Genomic DNA, 16960 nt, shown 5'->3' on the forward strand with positions numbered 1-16960 from the left:
TGGCAATACATGGGCAGGATTTCAGAGCTGTTCTCAATTGCATTTGGATACGTCAGATAATTTGTAAGAGCTTCATGTCTCTCCACCTGCCAGGAGAGAGTGGAGTCATGGCACTTTTCCAATGCTAAATACATTTCCTGGTAGCCAGATTCACTTTCTGTAAACCAAAGAGGACCCTCTGCATTATACCCAAGGCTGAGGTCATGTAGATCAGAAGCTGTCTCTGCAGTTCTGAGCATCTCATGTGTGATTTGATAAATGCTCAGTGTTGAGAAGAAATAGTTGAAGGTAAATATTCTGGAGAAATCTGGCAGTTGGGGGATAGAGCAGGTTTGCTGGTCCCCAGCCAGTCACCTCAGCTAGAGATTCACTAGGGAAGAGCTGGGGAAGTGAAGCGTGCTAATATGATCTTTCTTTTCAGCTTACAAGGAAAAGATGAAGGAGCTGTCCATGCTCTCTCTGATCTGCTCCTGTTTTTACCCAGAACCTCGCAACATGAACATCTATAAATATGATGGTGAGTGACATTTACTGGAAATCATCCTGCAGGTCACATAATGTGCTACTGCTGGGAAATGACTCTTTTCACCTCCCAGTCCAGAGTGTTTGTTGGTGAATATTTTGTTGATTTAACCAATTATTTTCTAGTTTGTTCTATTACTTACCACTGATTATGTATTACCCATGATGTTGGATATTGCTCCTCATAGCTAACTAAACTTTTAAAGCCAGCCTTCTCATACTGAGCTGTACCTCCCCTGCACCCCATTTGAGAATTACAGCTCTTCAGAGCTGACAGAATTCCCAAGGCAATGAAGAAAATATAAAAGCATGCTTAAAAAATTAATCAGCTTGGGCACTGCTCACAGGGGGTGTGAAATGACACAGAACTCCGATAAGTATCCAAAATTGCTGTAAATTTTTATCTTTATGAGATTAAAGTATAATTAAGCTATTACAGATAAAATGGAATGTGTTCCTGAAAACTATTTTCAGCCCATAATCCACCATTGCATTTAAAATGCCCAAGAAAAAGATGCTAAATCTTTTGTCTGTGTTTCTGATCCTACACTGGTGTCTGTGCTGCTTCTATCCTCAATACCTCTGAGGTGTTGAAGGACTTACTATTTCCCCCTTTATTGTGCAGACATGGAAGTGAAACAGATCAACAAACGTGCCTCAGGCCAGGCTTTTGAACTGATCCTAAAGCCACCATCTCCGGTCTCAGAAGCACCACGAACCTTAGCTTCTCCAAAGAAGAAAGAACTCTCTCTTGAGGAGATCCAAAAAAAGCTGGAGGCTGCAGAGGAGAGGAGAAAGGTATCTTTCCTTAGAAAAAATGCTAGTAATTAGTCATGACTTAGTGTGCAGCCAAGTTTCCTGTCCACTTCTGTTTTCCATTGCCATCTCTGACTCATAGTGGCCTGTATGGACAAAAATTAACATGTTTAAAGTAAACAAAGAGTTTGTTTTCTTTCAGTGGCTTGCAAACAAGCCTCACTGGTTTTGATGCTGGGGAATTATTATTCACAAAATACAGATAGATAGCTTTGGACAGGGGCCTAACTATGCTCAAATATGCATGTTTACTGTGTGAATGTAAGAAAGTGGTTCATTTATGGCATCCATAACTGTTGCTGAAAACCAGTGAAATTCTTCTGGCTTCTGAGTTTGAGAGATGGATATGCAATTCAAGCAGCTGCTGTCTGGAATATCAGATCTTGACTCCTTGTAGTGCCCATGGGAATTACTCATGGGGGGGCCCTGCCTGAGGCAGCTAAAATGTCTTATTTGTGCAGTATGAAGGAACACCAGCCCTGAATAAAGTGCCTTCTGGCTCATGCACACACAACTTGAATAAAGACACTAGCAATACCACAGATACTAAGAGGCATTTCTAACAGCCTCAATAGTCTGGGAAGTTGGCCTTGTAGGATTATCCACAGACTAGGTTTTCCCTTCTATATGACCTTACCCATAATGGTAAACCCCTATTTCATAATCAGTAAGTTTGTCACATAGTGTTTGGAAGAGTTGCTACAGCTTCTTCACAAAGGTTGGCACAAAGGCAGCAGGGAGTCCCCATCAACTGTTTATTTGGCTTACATCATGACTGATGTGTTGAAGAGGTCTTCATTTGCTCTAAGCCAGAGCTAGTTCAGGCTGATTTTTCTTTTTCTTTTTTTTTTTTTTCAATGAGGAAAAGCCAAATTCCAAACCAGGTAAGTCAGAGAATGACAGGCAAAGTCAATGAGACACTGACCAGCCTAAACTGCCAGTCTGGAAATTATCAGTGTCCTATATGGGCCCAGTGTTTATGCTGTGTTGCACTATTTCAGGAAAGTCACAACTGGCTGCAATAACCACAGAAAATTTAAGATTGATAATAGATTGTGCTAGTTAATTCATGTTTCCTTTTGCTGTCACACAAAAAGAGAGCCACAGAAGCCACAGGAGCCACAGAAGGCCTTTCTGTGTTCTTCAGCCCAGATACCAGTGTTATGTTGTGGCAAATCACTAGTTAAATAGGAGTTACAAACCCCTCCCACCTGCCCATGGAGTACCTGCTAGAGGGTATCTGAAAATGAAACAATCTTAGATGCATCTAAGCATTGCATTCATCTTTTAAACAATGTGATCTGTACTAAACCTGATGTTTACAGAACTTTTCCAGATATGGACAAAAATGTACACAGAAGTCCAGGGACAGCAGCTGTGTCACAGATAGCACATGGAGCAGATCCAGGAAAAGCAGCTTTATCCTCTTTTCACTCCTGTCAGGCCATATCAGGGTTGCTGCTGAGAAACCCAGTGGAATGATTACACTGGTGTACGGTTTGACGTGTGTCTACTGAAGTAAGTAGACCTGGATTACTGACAGGTCCTTAAAACCTGGCCCTCAGTTTTGATTTGCAGTGAAACCTGACTATGCTAGACCTGACTAATTTGAACAATTCATTTAGATGAGCACTGCAGTGTTGCCACTTTTGCCATTTCTGCTGGCTTGCTAACAAAGACTTTCATTCTAAAACACACTCATTAGCACTATTGCATCTTTCATAGAAATACTTCTGCCAGAGTATTCATTTCAATGAAAAGACATGATTGTGTTTGAAAGGAATATGCATTTTCACTAGCACCTGCCAAGAGCTCTCACACACCCAAATGATGATATGCCCCAAAAACTCAGTCCGTGAAGTTCCTCTGTGCAGAGTACAAATACACAAGTAAAGACATGGATACAGAATGAAATTAGAGCAATTAAAAGCCTGATATTATGCATATACTTGGTGGGAAATATAAATTGAACATTGCAGATATTTCATTTCATTGATTTCATTACTGTTCATTTCTTTCTAAAGAAAAACTCATTTTGCAATAGACTGGTAGTCAGTGAGAGCAATACAGACACCTGCCATTTCTTCCCCTTGGTACTATACTCATTTTGAATGAGCATATAACTGAGTTATTTTAATAGACAAGATTCTCCACATTAGCATTGCAGCAGAAATTGCTGGGAAAGGAACAAAGAACAGAGAAAAAAGCCTTTACATCTCTGTTAAAATCCCTGGTGCTCTCACAACTCAACCATTGGCTTCATTTTTGGCTTGAAAAAAGTGTATAGTGCAGAGAAGGATAAAAAAGCAATTAGAGGAACAGAAAGTCTTCCATAAGAAGATAAATTAAATAGTCCACTTTTCAGTTTGGAAAGAGACAATAAATGAAAGATAAGATAGAAGTCTACAAAGTCATGAATGGTAATGAGAAGATGAAAATGAACAATTATATTCTCTTCCACACAATCAAAAGGGGAAAAAAACACTCAAGGAAATCCTCAGACAGCAATTTCTAAAAGATATCACCTTTTCATGTATTGTTTATTCAAGGTGTATTTGTTATCACAGACTGTTTAGAGATCATTCAAATATTATTTAGTTCAAGAAGATAATAGCAAAATTGATAGAACACTACCTTGCAGGAAATTATGATATAAATACAACTTCTGACTCAGAAAATAGGCAGCTTGCTGACAGCCTAAAGCTAGAAATAAATATATATATCTCAAGGAAGGAACCAGGCAGATTTGCCCAACTTCATCTAGAGTTTCCCTAAGCATCTTCTTCCACTTTCTCCTGCTAGACAAACCAGGCAGACATTTTCTGACAGCCAGCATGGCAGTTGTTATCATACTTTTCAGTCTATGTACAACAGCTGTCAGGCATGATCATTCTAGATCCTGTCTTTCCAGTACAGTTCTAATTAAAATCAAGTATAACTAATGGAAGAGAATTGCCTCTCTGGAAAAAAATGCTAATGAATTTCACACTGTTTAGGAATTAGGTTCTGCTCTGTTAATTAGGCAGTGTTCATTAATTTTAAAACTCATGAGAACATCTACAGCAATACATGCACTTACAGTCTCCTGCTTACGCTGTGTCCTGTTTATTATTCTTGTTTATTTCCTTCTAAACTTCTACAGAACTCCACTTTGCTTTTCTCTCCATTTTTCTCTACCTCACTTGACATTCATGACCTCATACTGTAAGACCAAAGTGAGAGTTTCACCTGAGGCATTTTTTCTTTTTGCACCACACAGAGAGACTCATTTGGGCTAGTTACAGATTTGTCCTTTCCATTTATAGAATCCTCTTTACAGCATGTCGTTATTATCCCATTATTTTTTGGCATATGTGTGCTATATTTTCCCACCTTGCTGGATAATCAGAAAGCTCTTTTCATCCTTCTAACTTAAGAAATTAGAGCACTGTGACATTGTATGCAGCAGAAGTTTTTCTTACAGAATTTTTATCATTTTTCAATTTTTACCCATTGGCCTTGAGTGTTCAGGTGTTACTACCCTTCATGTACAGGCTTCAAGAGGCATACGTCAAACTATATATCTTTATTGCCCATGTTCAACTTACATACTGGCATAAAAATGAAACACTAAAGGGATGTGCATTTCTACTAGGCTTTGGATTATAAGAGAGAAATTGTATGCAATTAAATCCTTTTAATGGCTTTTTATTGGGATGAAATTGAATCAAGCTCATCCCTAGAGCTTAGCCCTACAAAGAATGCAGGAGAACAGTCATATTTTTTTCACTTTCATGCTGTTGGATATAGACTTATAGCTACATGAGTCTTTAATACCATTACTGTGAAATGCAACAACATACACTCCACTGTGCAGCCTAGGCTGGGCCAGGCTCACTGTGCTCCCCACAGCAGCCAGCCAGCCCAGGGCATCTCTCCCAGCATCATCACCACACTGTTGGGCTTCAGCACCCAACTTGATGTCCCTTTGAGCCAGCCCCACAACCTGCCCAGAGGCATTTCTTGATACTCTTAATCCATCTCTCCTTTGGTATGGAAAAAGCCATCCATGCTTCACTGCACCATACAACAGGCTGGGGGGAGGGGGAAGGCTTTGCCAAGGCAGGGAAGGCAGTAGAGCTGGGGGACAAATGTTCCCTCCTCGACACTGCATGGGACCTACAAAACTGCTGCTCCAGGTGAGAAGAGAGGCAGAGAACAGATCCACACCTTCCTTGTCAAAAGTGGAGCTTTCTTCTTCCATCTCAGTCCTGCTCCCCCCTTTGATTTCCCACCAAATTTGTAGGCAAGCAATCTGGGAGGCGGGATATGCACTGCCTGAGACATTTGTCTCCTGTCTTGCCCACCTACTGATCTCCCTTTCTGTTGCTGCTGGCCCTTGACTGTGCCCATGTGTAGAGGGAATACAGCATGAAGTGTTTTTCTGTGTAAAGGTCCCAGTAGTAAGTGCAATCAGCACCACCATCAGGTGTTTCTGCCACATTTTGATTTAGACCATAGCATTTTCATATACATTGCTTCACTCCTAATGGTTACAAAAGATAGCCAAAACTGCAAGCCAATTCGTAGTTTCCATCCAAAAAAACATAAGCCTATGGAATATGTGCCCATAGGAAGATGTTTTCTACCAGCTAGGAGAGGATTTGGTGTCAGGCACCAGGAGCACATGGAGTCATAAGCATAGATCCCAGTGCTAGCAAAGCTTCTTCCCGCAGTCTGCCATGCTCTCTAATGAGGATTCATAAGACAATTTGCCATTGATCTTCATTAACTTTCAAATACCAGGCCTGAAACTGCAGCAGACCATGAAATGCCTCAGGAGCAGGCAGGGGAGCATCAGGCAGAGGGCTCAGGTGGTACCTCTTGCATCTCTCCAACATGCCTTGTTCACCCACATGAATCACAACCCTGAGAGCAGAAATTTTGTGCCAGTTGAGGGAAGGAAGGTGAGTTTTCTTAAATAACATCATGGATAGGCTCTTTTTCACTCCACATCCTTAGTAGCCCTGACACAAAGGTCCCTTGGCAGACTGGATGAAAAAAGAAACCACAAGATCCTCATCTAAATTTAAGCAAAATTTTGCACCATCTAGTTTAACTAGAAGCAGAATTTCACCTGTGGTTAAACTCAGTTGTCTATGACTCTTCTGCCATATGGGTATTTCTGTGTGAAGTCTAACTTGAGTCCATTCCCATGCTTTCACATGGAAAAATCCCTGCCTCAGTTCCTTCCCCTGAAAACATCAGTACTTCAAGTCACCATACCTAGGCTTCACCTTGGCATTCACATTGCAGTAGGAGCCTTTTGGTCTTTTTTGGTCTTCTCATTCTGCTCCGTTAATAGTATCTCTGAAATGAGCAATACATTGAGGAATGCTAACGTTATTGCAGCTTCTTCCAAACAACTGAACTGTAACACACTCAGCCCGTGAATGAATGTGTTATGAAAGGGAAGCTCTCATGTCTGGTAGTGTCATACATGTACATACTCATGCATCCTAGTAACTAAGGATACTAGTGACTGAATACATACAAGCTGAAATTCTCAGTTTAAACACAGTTGTTTGAGCCTATTTCTTGCTAAAAGTCATAAAGGATTCCTTTTATCTCTGTATAAATGACTTCAATATTTGGATGTATCTGTCAAACGAAGATAGATAAATGTGAGAAAATAAAGCACCTCTTACTCAGATTAGAATTTTCTTCCAGTGAATAATAAAAGCTGTATGTATCTCTGAAGCCAGTTTCTATAAATAATTTTGCTCGTGCAGTGTTTAGTTCTCTACATCGGTCACTGGCCAGCTAGGTAAGAGATGTTGGTTTCCTTTTGAAACACTCATCTCTGAAAACTGAGGATGCATGTGATTCTTTAAAAATATGACATGAATATCATAGGAGTTTGCCTGTATTAGATGTCTTTTTAGCACAGCAGTACATTTCTAGGAGCAAAAGTATCTGTACCAAGAATGTTTTCTAATATTTTTATTCCTTCACATTTAAACGTTAACAAATAAACATTTTTAATCCTCCACATTATTTTGCAGAGAGAGACCTTTTACACAGGCATGACACAACAGGACAAAGGGGAATGGTTTTAAACTACAAGAGTGGAGATTCAGATTAGATCCTAGGCGAAAATTTTTTCTGTGAGGGTGGTAAGGCACTGACACAGATTGCCCAGAGAAGTTGTGGGTGCCCCATCCCTGGCAATGTCCAAGGCCAGGTTGGATGCAGCTTTGAGCAACCTGGTCCAGTGAAAGGTGTTCTTGCCCATGGCAGAGGGGTTAGAACTAGGTGATCTTTAAGGTGCCTTCCAACCCAAACCATTCTATGATTCTGTGATTTAATATTAGATGTTGCAGCTGGAGCTGCATTGATTATGCCTTGTTTATTTAAGAACTCTTCTGAATATTCCCTCTTGAGTATTGGGTTTTTATATTTCTCCACCATTTAATTTTTCTCTCTCTTATTAGTCTGTGAAGAAAATTAGCTCTGCCCCAGTCAAAACCATCACAATTTTCTTTATCTTTCATCCTGTTTCCAGTCTTTTACACATTTTCTCATAACAGCTGTACAAGAAGCACTTACCATAAGCCATTTACAAATTAGTATGTTAGAACATAGACTATCATGGATTTGAAAATACCCATTCCAGCACTTCAAACAATAAAATGTTGAAAATAAACTCGAAATAAAAATTTCCAATTTATGTTGGAATCCTGTATCACTGTGGGACTGTGTGAGTCCAAACACAGCAGTTAAAAGCCAAGAAAAACAACAAAGGGAGCCTATTAATCCCAGCTCCCCTGGGTATCCATGCTCATTCATTTACCCATTTCTGGATGTGTTGTAGACTTTGAACAGACATGGTGGCCAAGTTCTTTTGCCAAATATGTTGGAAACAGAAAATCATTTGACAATCCAGTATAAACACATCCCAGCCACCTTCCAGAATTGTCATTAAGGGGATTTCAGAATGGTCTGAGCACCAGGGAAACAGGCAGACTGACAGCTGGGGTACAACAGCATTAGAAGAGGTACATCAGTCTAAATGAGACTCTACTCCATGATGTTTTGTGGCAGGGAGGGGAGTCCCTTTATTTTGAACCACTCAAAATTCCTCACAATATGCCATTTAAGGCCTATTGTAAAGGAAAATTGCATTAGGGGGTTGCAGTCAGTTCCAGAGGCCTGGTTCAGCTTTCATGCAGTTTCTTACTGGTGCCAAGGCAATTTGCATCCAGTAAATGCTGAATTAGAGTGTAAGGATTTTCTTTGTCATCATGGATTAGTGGACAAATTACTTTTGACTATATTGTCTGCCACTGTAACCTCCAGAAGTGTGTGTACTTTGGTATGAAACTCTAATTTTCCGCTCTTCTCCTGGATTTATGATAAAAAGTAGTTCCAGAAGGCAAAGGGTTTGAACAGAAGAAAACAAATCTTGAAAAATGGGCAAGTGCCTCAAAGTCTCAAAGGCATTTTGCTACCTCCTGTTGAAAGCCAATGCTCTTTTAAAAAATGCTGCTTATACGTATAGTCCAAATCATTCTTTTTATTAGAACATGGACACATCCTTGAAAATGGTTTTCCCAATCTGAAAAGGTCTGATTTTATAACGCATTATAGATACATATTTAAATATCGTGAAATGTTAACCGCTGAAATTAACAAGTCATGTCGTAAATGTTTCATGGGAAAGCACATAATGCCTTTTCTATTCAAACTCCCAACAGGAAGGGAAATAAGATTCTTAGATTATCTGTTACTTTTAGATCATTTAAGCAAAGGGTTCACAAAATTCATATCAGCAAACAAAATTTAATGATGATAACTTTTCTGAAAGTACCATTGAGTAGTAAATTAAACAGAAAATACATAATAGCTTCACAAGCACTGGTCAAACTAAGCCACTCAAGTTGGTACAAAAATGGTAAAGCAAGATAAAGATGTTTAATTATTTCAGCTTTACATTTCAACAAATCTTTCAAAATAACTTTTTGACATTTTGAAATAGCCTACAGTTAAGAACTGTTAAATGATAAGCATATGAAATCAAATATTTTGCTTCAAAATAGCCTCTTTTTATTGTATTATTTTTATTATTTTCATATTTTTGTTAAACTTACGGGGCTTTTACGATTTTTCAATTACTCTACAAAATTTCTTTTTTGCCCATCTCTTTATGCCTTTGGCTCACCCTCCTTCCAAACTCCATCAGTGAAACTCCCTCTGCTTTTGGCTGCATCTGTCTGGGTATGAGGAGTTTCCCATTTGCAACATATTTTGGCTAGCACAACAGAGTCAAAGACCTGACAAATGCTTACTCTATTACTCTCTGTTCAGCATATGCTATTAACAAGAAGAGCCTTTGTGAGGTACCAGCCATTTCAGGAGACCATTCCCACCAGCAAGTGCTCCAGAGATGATGGTTTGAGGAACGAGCCTGTGTCTGCAGCCAGGCCAGGAGTGAAAGCACATACATTAAGTGGCCAGGATGGATGGAAGTGGCTCTCTCCTAAGATCTCAACCAAGCCATCATGCATTTCAAAACTAGATACATTTTACAGCAGCATCTTGCCACAAGATGTTCTGCCTGGCCTTTGCAGCCTTCTCTAGAATCTGCTTAATTTGCCTCATCAGTGCATGTGGCTTTATGTCTATCTTACCATCATTAAAATATTTGTTTTCTCTCTTAGTTGTATCTTGCTTATGTAAAAGAATTACAGCCTATTTCACTCCATTTAAAGCATGATAGAATTTAATAGATGGTAGAATTTAATAGGATTAATTACGACTAATTGTTATTAATAGTTAAAGCCCTTAATTTAGGCCTTAAACTAATTCATTGTTATGTATAACAATGGCAACAGGGCCTTGTGATCTGCACTGAAATATGCACTTAATTTCCTGGAGCCATATTTCATTCCCTGTTTTCTGTTTGTTTCTCATGCTCCCTCTAATTTATTTTATCCAAAAGCATACAATGTTGTTTATCATTTCCAAATAACTGTCTTTTCAGCTAGACTTGCCTGGAGAATGGGCCCAATGCTGCAAGTTTCTTGGCTTCTCTCCTAGTGGTTTCATGTTAACAATTTGATTTAAAAGAAACAACAATGCTTATGCTTCTGAGCAGTGAGTTTACAAAGAAGAACACAATAGTGTGCACAGGCTGCATCTGTTTAATTCTTACTCACAGTTTTCACCTTCCTTGCAAAATTTGAACTCAATTTTTTTCTGTTATTTTCTGTAGAATAAAATCCTTTTTCCCTTCCTACTCTGTGAGATTAATCCAAACATAAGTGTAACGGGGAAAAACATTGTCTGAATTGATGCTGGTTTTCACAACAGTAAACTTCAGAGCCTATTATTAACTATTCAAGCACATTAAAAAAAAGTCCGGGTGAAAATTTCACCTCTCCTGCCACTGGTGTCAGCAATCTCCCTTTTAACACTTTTTATGCCTTCAGCCCCCAGACCTCTATCTCTGCAGATAAAATGCTTAGAGATAAAAGACTGCAGCTGTCAGAGGTTGTGCAACCTCTGCAGTAATCCAGAAGACCCAGGGCAGAAACACATGACAGCATTTCTTGTTAACAGAAGTGCTTTGGACACTTCTCTGCTGCTGCCTCGGGTGTGTACCCCACATTTAGCCAGTGTCTCTAAGCACCTGTTATTGAAGCTAATCTGGTTTGTTCCCAGAAGTGATCTTTTCTAACAGTGCATGCAATAAAAAAGCAACAAACTTTATGCAGTTTCTAAACTCAGTGAACTGTTGGCCTATGGGGGTTACTTTGCTCCATGTATTTCATTTCAGCCACATGTCTCTCTGTTTCCAGTCCCAGGAGGCCCAGGTGCTGAAACATCTGGCAGAGAAGAGAGAACATGAGCGAGAAGTGCTTCAAAAAGCTTTGGAGGAGAACAATAACTTCAGCAAAATGGCAGAGGAAAAGCTGATACTGAAAATGGAACAGATCAAAGAAAACCGTGAAGCTAATTTAGCTGCTCTTATTGAACGTCTCCAAGAGAAGGTAACTACACAATCACTCCTCATCTTAGTCTAGAGAGATCTAATCAACATTTTGTACAGATGTTGCATGTAATTCTTATCTCAGTTGCTATACTTGAGTTATTTTTCAGTCAGAGCCCCTGTTGCCTATCTAAACCAGTACTCACTTTTGAATAAGGCTGAAGTTCTATAATCACAAAATCACAAGATGGTTGAGGCTGGAAGAGACCTCTGGAGCTCAACTGGTCCAATCCCCCTGTTCAAACAGGGCCTCTAGAGTTAGTTGCCCAGGACCATGTCCAGGTGGCTTTTTAATATCTCCAAGGATGAAGACTCCAGGCAACCTGTGCCAGTGCTTGGTCACCTTCACAATGACAAAGTGTTTTCTGATGTTCAGAGGGAGCCTCCCATGTTTCAGTTTTTGTTCATTGCCTCTGCACCAGTCACTGGGCACCGCTGAGAAAACCCTGGCTCTGTTCACCCTCAATTCAGGTATTTATAGACAATTGTAAGATCCCCCTGAGCCTTTCCCAAGGAGAGGCTGAGAGATGTTCCTTAATCTTCATGGCCCTTTGCTGTCCAGTCTCTAGAGAAGGGTTGTTTTTCTAGCTTTTAAGAAGTGCTGTGAACAAATGAAAGGTCACTTGTGTTTAGATTTCAGCTTCTAAGAAAAGTCATTGATCAAATCAAACAATTGTCCTATGTCTGTAGTTCTTGGCTTCTCAGAGGAGAAAGATGAAAAAATATGGGGAAAAAACTCTTTGACATACAGCAAAAAGTGTCTGTCCTTCCACAAGTCTTGAAAGAAAGTGAGTAAATTTTCTTGTGAATAACTTTGGAACAGCCAGAGGAAACAGGCAGTTCACAAACCCCACATGCAGGTCCAAATGTGCCCTACTCCAAAAAAACTGTTCCACACAACAGAGGGAAATATGCAAATAAAGATTTAGAAGTGTTAAGAAAAATTAATTAGTTCTACATGAGTGATCACTTGTTTCTTTCAATAAAGAACTTTCTAATATGTTACTAGGAGAGGATCTAGCAGAGGGCCACAAAGATGATTAGGGTTCTGGAGCACTTCTCTTGTGAGAAGAGACTGTGGGAGCAGGGCCTGTTTAGTCAAGACAAGAGAAAGCTGAGAGGAGATCTCATCAAAGCATATAAATATCTCAAAGACAGGTGCCAAGAGGAGAGTGCCAGACTCTTTTCAGTGGTGCCCAGCAGCAGGACAAGGAGTAGTGGCCATAAATTAAAACATGAGCTCCACCTCAACATGAGGAAGAACTTCTTTACATTGAGGGTGGCAGAGCACTGGAACAAACTTCCCAGGGAGGTTGTGGAGTTTCCTTCTCTGGAAACATTCCAAACCCACCTTGGCATGTTCCTGTGTAACCTGCTCGAGGTGACCCCGTCTTGGCAGGGAGTTGGACTAGATGATCTCCAGAGGTCACTTCCAACCCTAACTATTCTGTGATTCTGTAAATTAACTAACAGAAAGAAAATAGCTCTCAGAGGTTTTCAATGAGATCTTCATAAGTACCTCTGCATCTGATGGAGACAAAAGTCTTGGAGAATAGGAAACAAACAACAGAAACCAAAGGATTATATCACAAGTAACTCCGCAAACAGGATAATTCTTGAGCTTAAGAACTGTACCCAGATTACTTGACATTTTTGCATTAAATTAGTTTGCAGGCATCTATCCCAGTGCTTATGAAAACAAAGAGAAAAGCCAGTTAGTCATCCTTGAAGTCCAAAAGGAAACAGGAAGGACAGCTGAAGCATCTCTTTGCCCTAGGTTAATGTTAACAGACTGTTAAACCCTGTTTCCACAGCAGTATGATGGCATATGCACATGGAACCCAAAGAAGGCTTCTGAGCAAAGATGACAGTAACTCATTTGGGAACATTTGTACAGACCAGTAATTAAAAATTGCATGACTATAAGTTTTTCCAACACAAAAGTGAACCTTGAATATGTAGGAAAAGAAGTGAGATTTCTAGCTCCAACTCTTACCAGAACTGTGGATGCCCCAAGGTATTGGTGTCTAGAAATTCCTGCAGTCAGAGATAACTTCTGTACACTGCAGTGAATAGGAACACCAAGGAACAAGCCCCTTATAAAATCTAGCATTCAGAATTACAGATTATTCAAGAACGGATTTACAGGTCTAGTTGATGTAATAAGCTGTTTTGGCCTGTGATTCATATCTCAGAAGATAAAAAGATAACTGTTGACTTCTGACAATTTTTAATCATAAAAGAGCCCCTAATGCATGGAAATACCTAGGGAGTGTCTTAAACTGAAGTCAGCTAAGGATGGACGTTTGCTTCTGATATCACCTTGTGCTTGTAATTTGTTTTTCTGAGGTGGTTTTTCAGTGATCAAACACAAGAGGTAAAAGTCTGATAATCTGGCAGTTGAGAGGAGAGAAATGTAAACCAAAAGCCCTAAAACCCATCATCTGCCAAAAAGAATAGCTTTATAAACACCCCAAGTAGAACATTCCTAAATGGATTTGACAGCTGTTGTTCCTGACCACAGGCCTATTTCCGCAGAAGTATCTGAATATACAGCAGCTCAAATAAGGCTAAATTAATTACGGCTGATGTTGTAAAAGGGCAGACAGCATAGCTGAAAGTGGACAGAAGAGCCTAGCATTGATTTTTGATAACCATGTCCCTTTTTCATCACAGCCAGAGAAAGAATGGAGAGGACAGGTAGCTTCAGCATCCAGACTAAGTGGATGTTTGGAGATGTTCAGATTGACCCATCTCATTGGAACTAAAATCTTGAGCCTTTATTTATGGTTCCTAAATGCTACAGCCAACACAGTAGCTAACATTTCTCCTGCATACAACATGCAGGGAACTAATTCCTCACTCATCCTTCCCTACTTTTAGTTTAATATCCAGGAATTCCAAGGACGAATGTGAGCATATGGCACATTTCATCCTGCTAGCAGCACCTCTCCATGTGGCCCTTTAAAATGAAACTCTGTGATATGCTGAGGATTATAAGTCTGTATCAGATAAAAGAGTGAGCTCCAGAGCAGGAGTAGAAAGTAATCGCCAAAAATGCCTCAGGCTGGTCTGGGGGATGACACCTCTCCTGAGTTGCAGCCTTTAAAGATGGTTGTGCTGTGAAACAAGTTTTGCACAAGCATCAAACGCATGACCTAAATGGGTTGTCAGCATGAGCTTTCCTGAGCAGGTGGAATGAGAAAAACATTTGATTTTTCCCTTCTTGATGTTTTCCAGGAGAGGCATGCTGCAGAGGTCCGTAGAAACAAGGAGCTCCAGGTGGAACTGTCTGGCTGAAAACAGCAATGGTGGATGCGACCCATCCCCACCATTAGTAAACTCCCCCTGCCTATATTATTATGGATCATGCGATATCAGTATGGGAAATGTATGACATGGTTTAAAAAAAAAAAAGAAAAAATTCAAGAACTCAATAAAAAAACTTTAAAAACAAAACTAAAATAAAAACAAAAACAATGCGGTCTCTTTGCAGAATGATTTGCTTGATGTTTAAAAAACTTGGATCTTATTTTGTAAATACTTACATTTTTGTTAAAAAATACAATTATTGCATTATGCAAGTTATTTCATAATCTTACATGTCCTGTAACAGGCTTCCGATGTTGTCTATTTCCACTCGGTTGAATTTGCTGGGTCTGTTCATTTGAAGCACCTCAAGTCTAACTTCATTCCCTGTGACTTTTCATTCCAACCCACCATGAGGTCAGTAGTAGTTCTATGGTGCTAGAGACCAGCCATTGCCTAATAACCTAGACCGCTTTGCCATCAATAAGCTTTCTTGAAACAGTGACTAGATCACAGGTATTGTGACTTCACATTCAGCTGTCCAAGACAAAAGGCTCTTAAAAAGGTTTTTCAAATGCAACTTACACTGCAGGACTCTGTAGTGTGCTGTATAATTGAGGTTAAATCACCAGGTGGAGTATTTGTTGTTTCTGCTTTTTGAGGCAACAAAAACAGCTCTGCAACAGAATGAAAGTTAGTTCCATCAGTTGGAAACAAGTTTAAGAGGCACCTTGTAACCATCAAGCTATGACAAATGCTGGATGATGCCAAACAGCCATACAAATGCTAATTGTTAAATGAGCTTAATTCACAACTTGAAAATTTATTGATGCAGCAACTAATAGATAGCATCAAGTGGCTTTATCTGTAGGTGCCATGATCTATGATACTTATCAGATGCTACCACATTACATACGTAATAGTACAAAAGACTACCAAATATTTCACCTGGAACCCATGAGCCAGTTGTTACCTTTTATTTCACACTGCTGACTTCCATTCATCATGACCTTTACTCTTCAGTGTTAGCTAACCCTACCTAGTGACAGACATCTAGGACTAAGAGGGCTGAAGCAGGAGGAATGACTAGACAGGGTGCTTGTGCCAAGTACAGTATCACTAAACCTAACACATCATCCCCAAAATAGCTGCAGTTTTGAAGTTGTCCCTATCCCCCTGGAGGTTGCTGCCTGCATATTCTACTCTTCATTAGTGCTATTTTCCTGTTTGTCATTGTGAGCAAGCTGTGATTAATAAAGAATTGGGGTTCTGTGAACTGAAAAAAAAGGCTTGTCTCTTCTCTTGCTCCACTACTTCTCCGACATGTGCCCATGTAAGGGGAAAACCTAATATAGTCATAAAAGCATGGAAATGAGACTTAAATAATACCTATTAATAAAGCAAGATTATTTCTCTGCTAATACACGACTAACCCCTGCTATGCATTTTCCAGTGCTTAGGCTGGTTGTTTTTACAAATTACCACACCAACCGAACCTATAAATGTGACCTCTAGCACTGAGTTTATTAAAAAGAACTAGCTACACACACATGGATGTGCACTCCTTAGTCATGTTTCAATATTGGGGATGAAATAGAATGTGGGAAAAGAAAATGAATAATGTAGTTCTGAGTACTTACATCAATAGGTGCAGCAAGATTCTGGCTGTTAATACACTGATTTTCAGGGTAAAAATGATTCATTTATAGGATTTATTGAAAAACAAAAATCGCTAACTTAGCTGATGAGCTGCAAAGCTCATACAAAATTGAATCTGACCCTGTTTTGAACTGGACAGGTAATTGAGAATTACCTCTAGGATTAGTTTTCTTATTTAAAGCCATGGAAGTGGCATCTTTTACTTGGTCTTTCAGACACATGAATCTGAAGCTCCAGATCTGCAACAGTCAGTTTTTGATGCAGGCAGACTATTATTTCAAAGCCAAGGGATGTCCTGCAGTCAAAAAGCAGCAGAAGTTGATCCAGGTACAAGGCTGAGAGCTCACGCCTCTGTGCAGTGAGCTCTGTACCACAGAATGAGAGGAGTACTCCAGCTCCAGATGTTATAGCATCTGGGTTTCATTGCCTAGATTATTTATCTTTCTGTTGAAAATACCAGAAGTAAACCTGACAGAGAAGCCAGATAGCAGACTTTGAGTCTGGAAGACACAAGCTTCAATGTAGCCAAGCCTTCAAAGTTTGTATATTGCCTCAAGCCTCAGTGAAAAAGGTCATTATTACATTTCAGTTTAAGGTCCAGGACCTTAGTTTGAGGGCTCATGG

General features: G+C 39.7%; 1 protein-coding gene across 2 annotated transcripts; it reads left to right on the plus strand.

Annotated features, from left to right (window-relative positions):
• The first annotated feature begins 421 nt into the window (after positions 1 to 421).
• Positions 422 to 15964, plus strand: STMN2 (stathmin 2). 2 transcript variants are annotated; one of them, XM_009077102.1, is made up of 4 exons: positions 422 to 517; positions 1148 to 1320; positions 11178 to 11369; positions 14609 to 15964. In XM_009077102.1, the coding sequence occupies exons 1-4, from the start codon at positions 436 to 438 to the stop codon at positions 14666 to 14668; spliced, it is 507 nt and encodes a 168-aa protein (XP_009075350.1). In that variant the 5' UTR covers positions 422 to 435; the 3' UTR covers positions 14669 to 15964. The 2 variants fall into 2 exon arrangements, with proteins under 2 accessions (XP_009075350.1, XP_009075349.1); XM_009077101.1 differs by having other exon boundaries at positions 436 to 521; positions 1119 to 1320.
• Positions 15965 to 16960: the final 996 nt, after the last annotated feature.

Source organism: Acanthisitta chloris, unplaced genomic scaffold, assembly GCF_000695815.1.
Source record: "Acanthisitta chloris isolate BGI_N310 unplaced genomic scaffold, ASM69581v1 scaffold17336, whole genome shotgun sequence".
Taxonomy (NCBI): Eukaryota; Metazoa; Chordata; class Aves; order Passeriformes; family Acanthisittidae; genus Acanthisitta; species Acanthisitta chloris.

What these genes read in the sequence shown, in the direction of transcription:
- STMN2 (XM_009077101.1), top strand. Translation starts at nt 436, where the DNA reads ATGAAGGAGCTGTCCATGCTCTCTCTGATCTGCTCCTGTTTTTACCCA. An exon ending in ATCTATAAATATGATGGTGA is followed by an intron (nt 522 to 1,118) that starts GTGACATTTACT and finishes GAGGTGTTGAAG; the next exon opens with GACTTACTATTTCCCCCTTT. An exon ending in TTGAACGTCTCCAAGAGAAG is followed by an intron (nt 11,370 to 14,608) that starts GTAACTACACAA and finishes GATGTTTTCCAG; the next exon opens with GAGAGGCATGCTGCAGAGGT.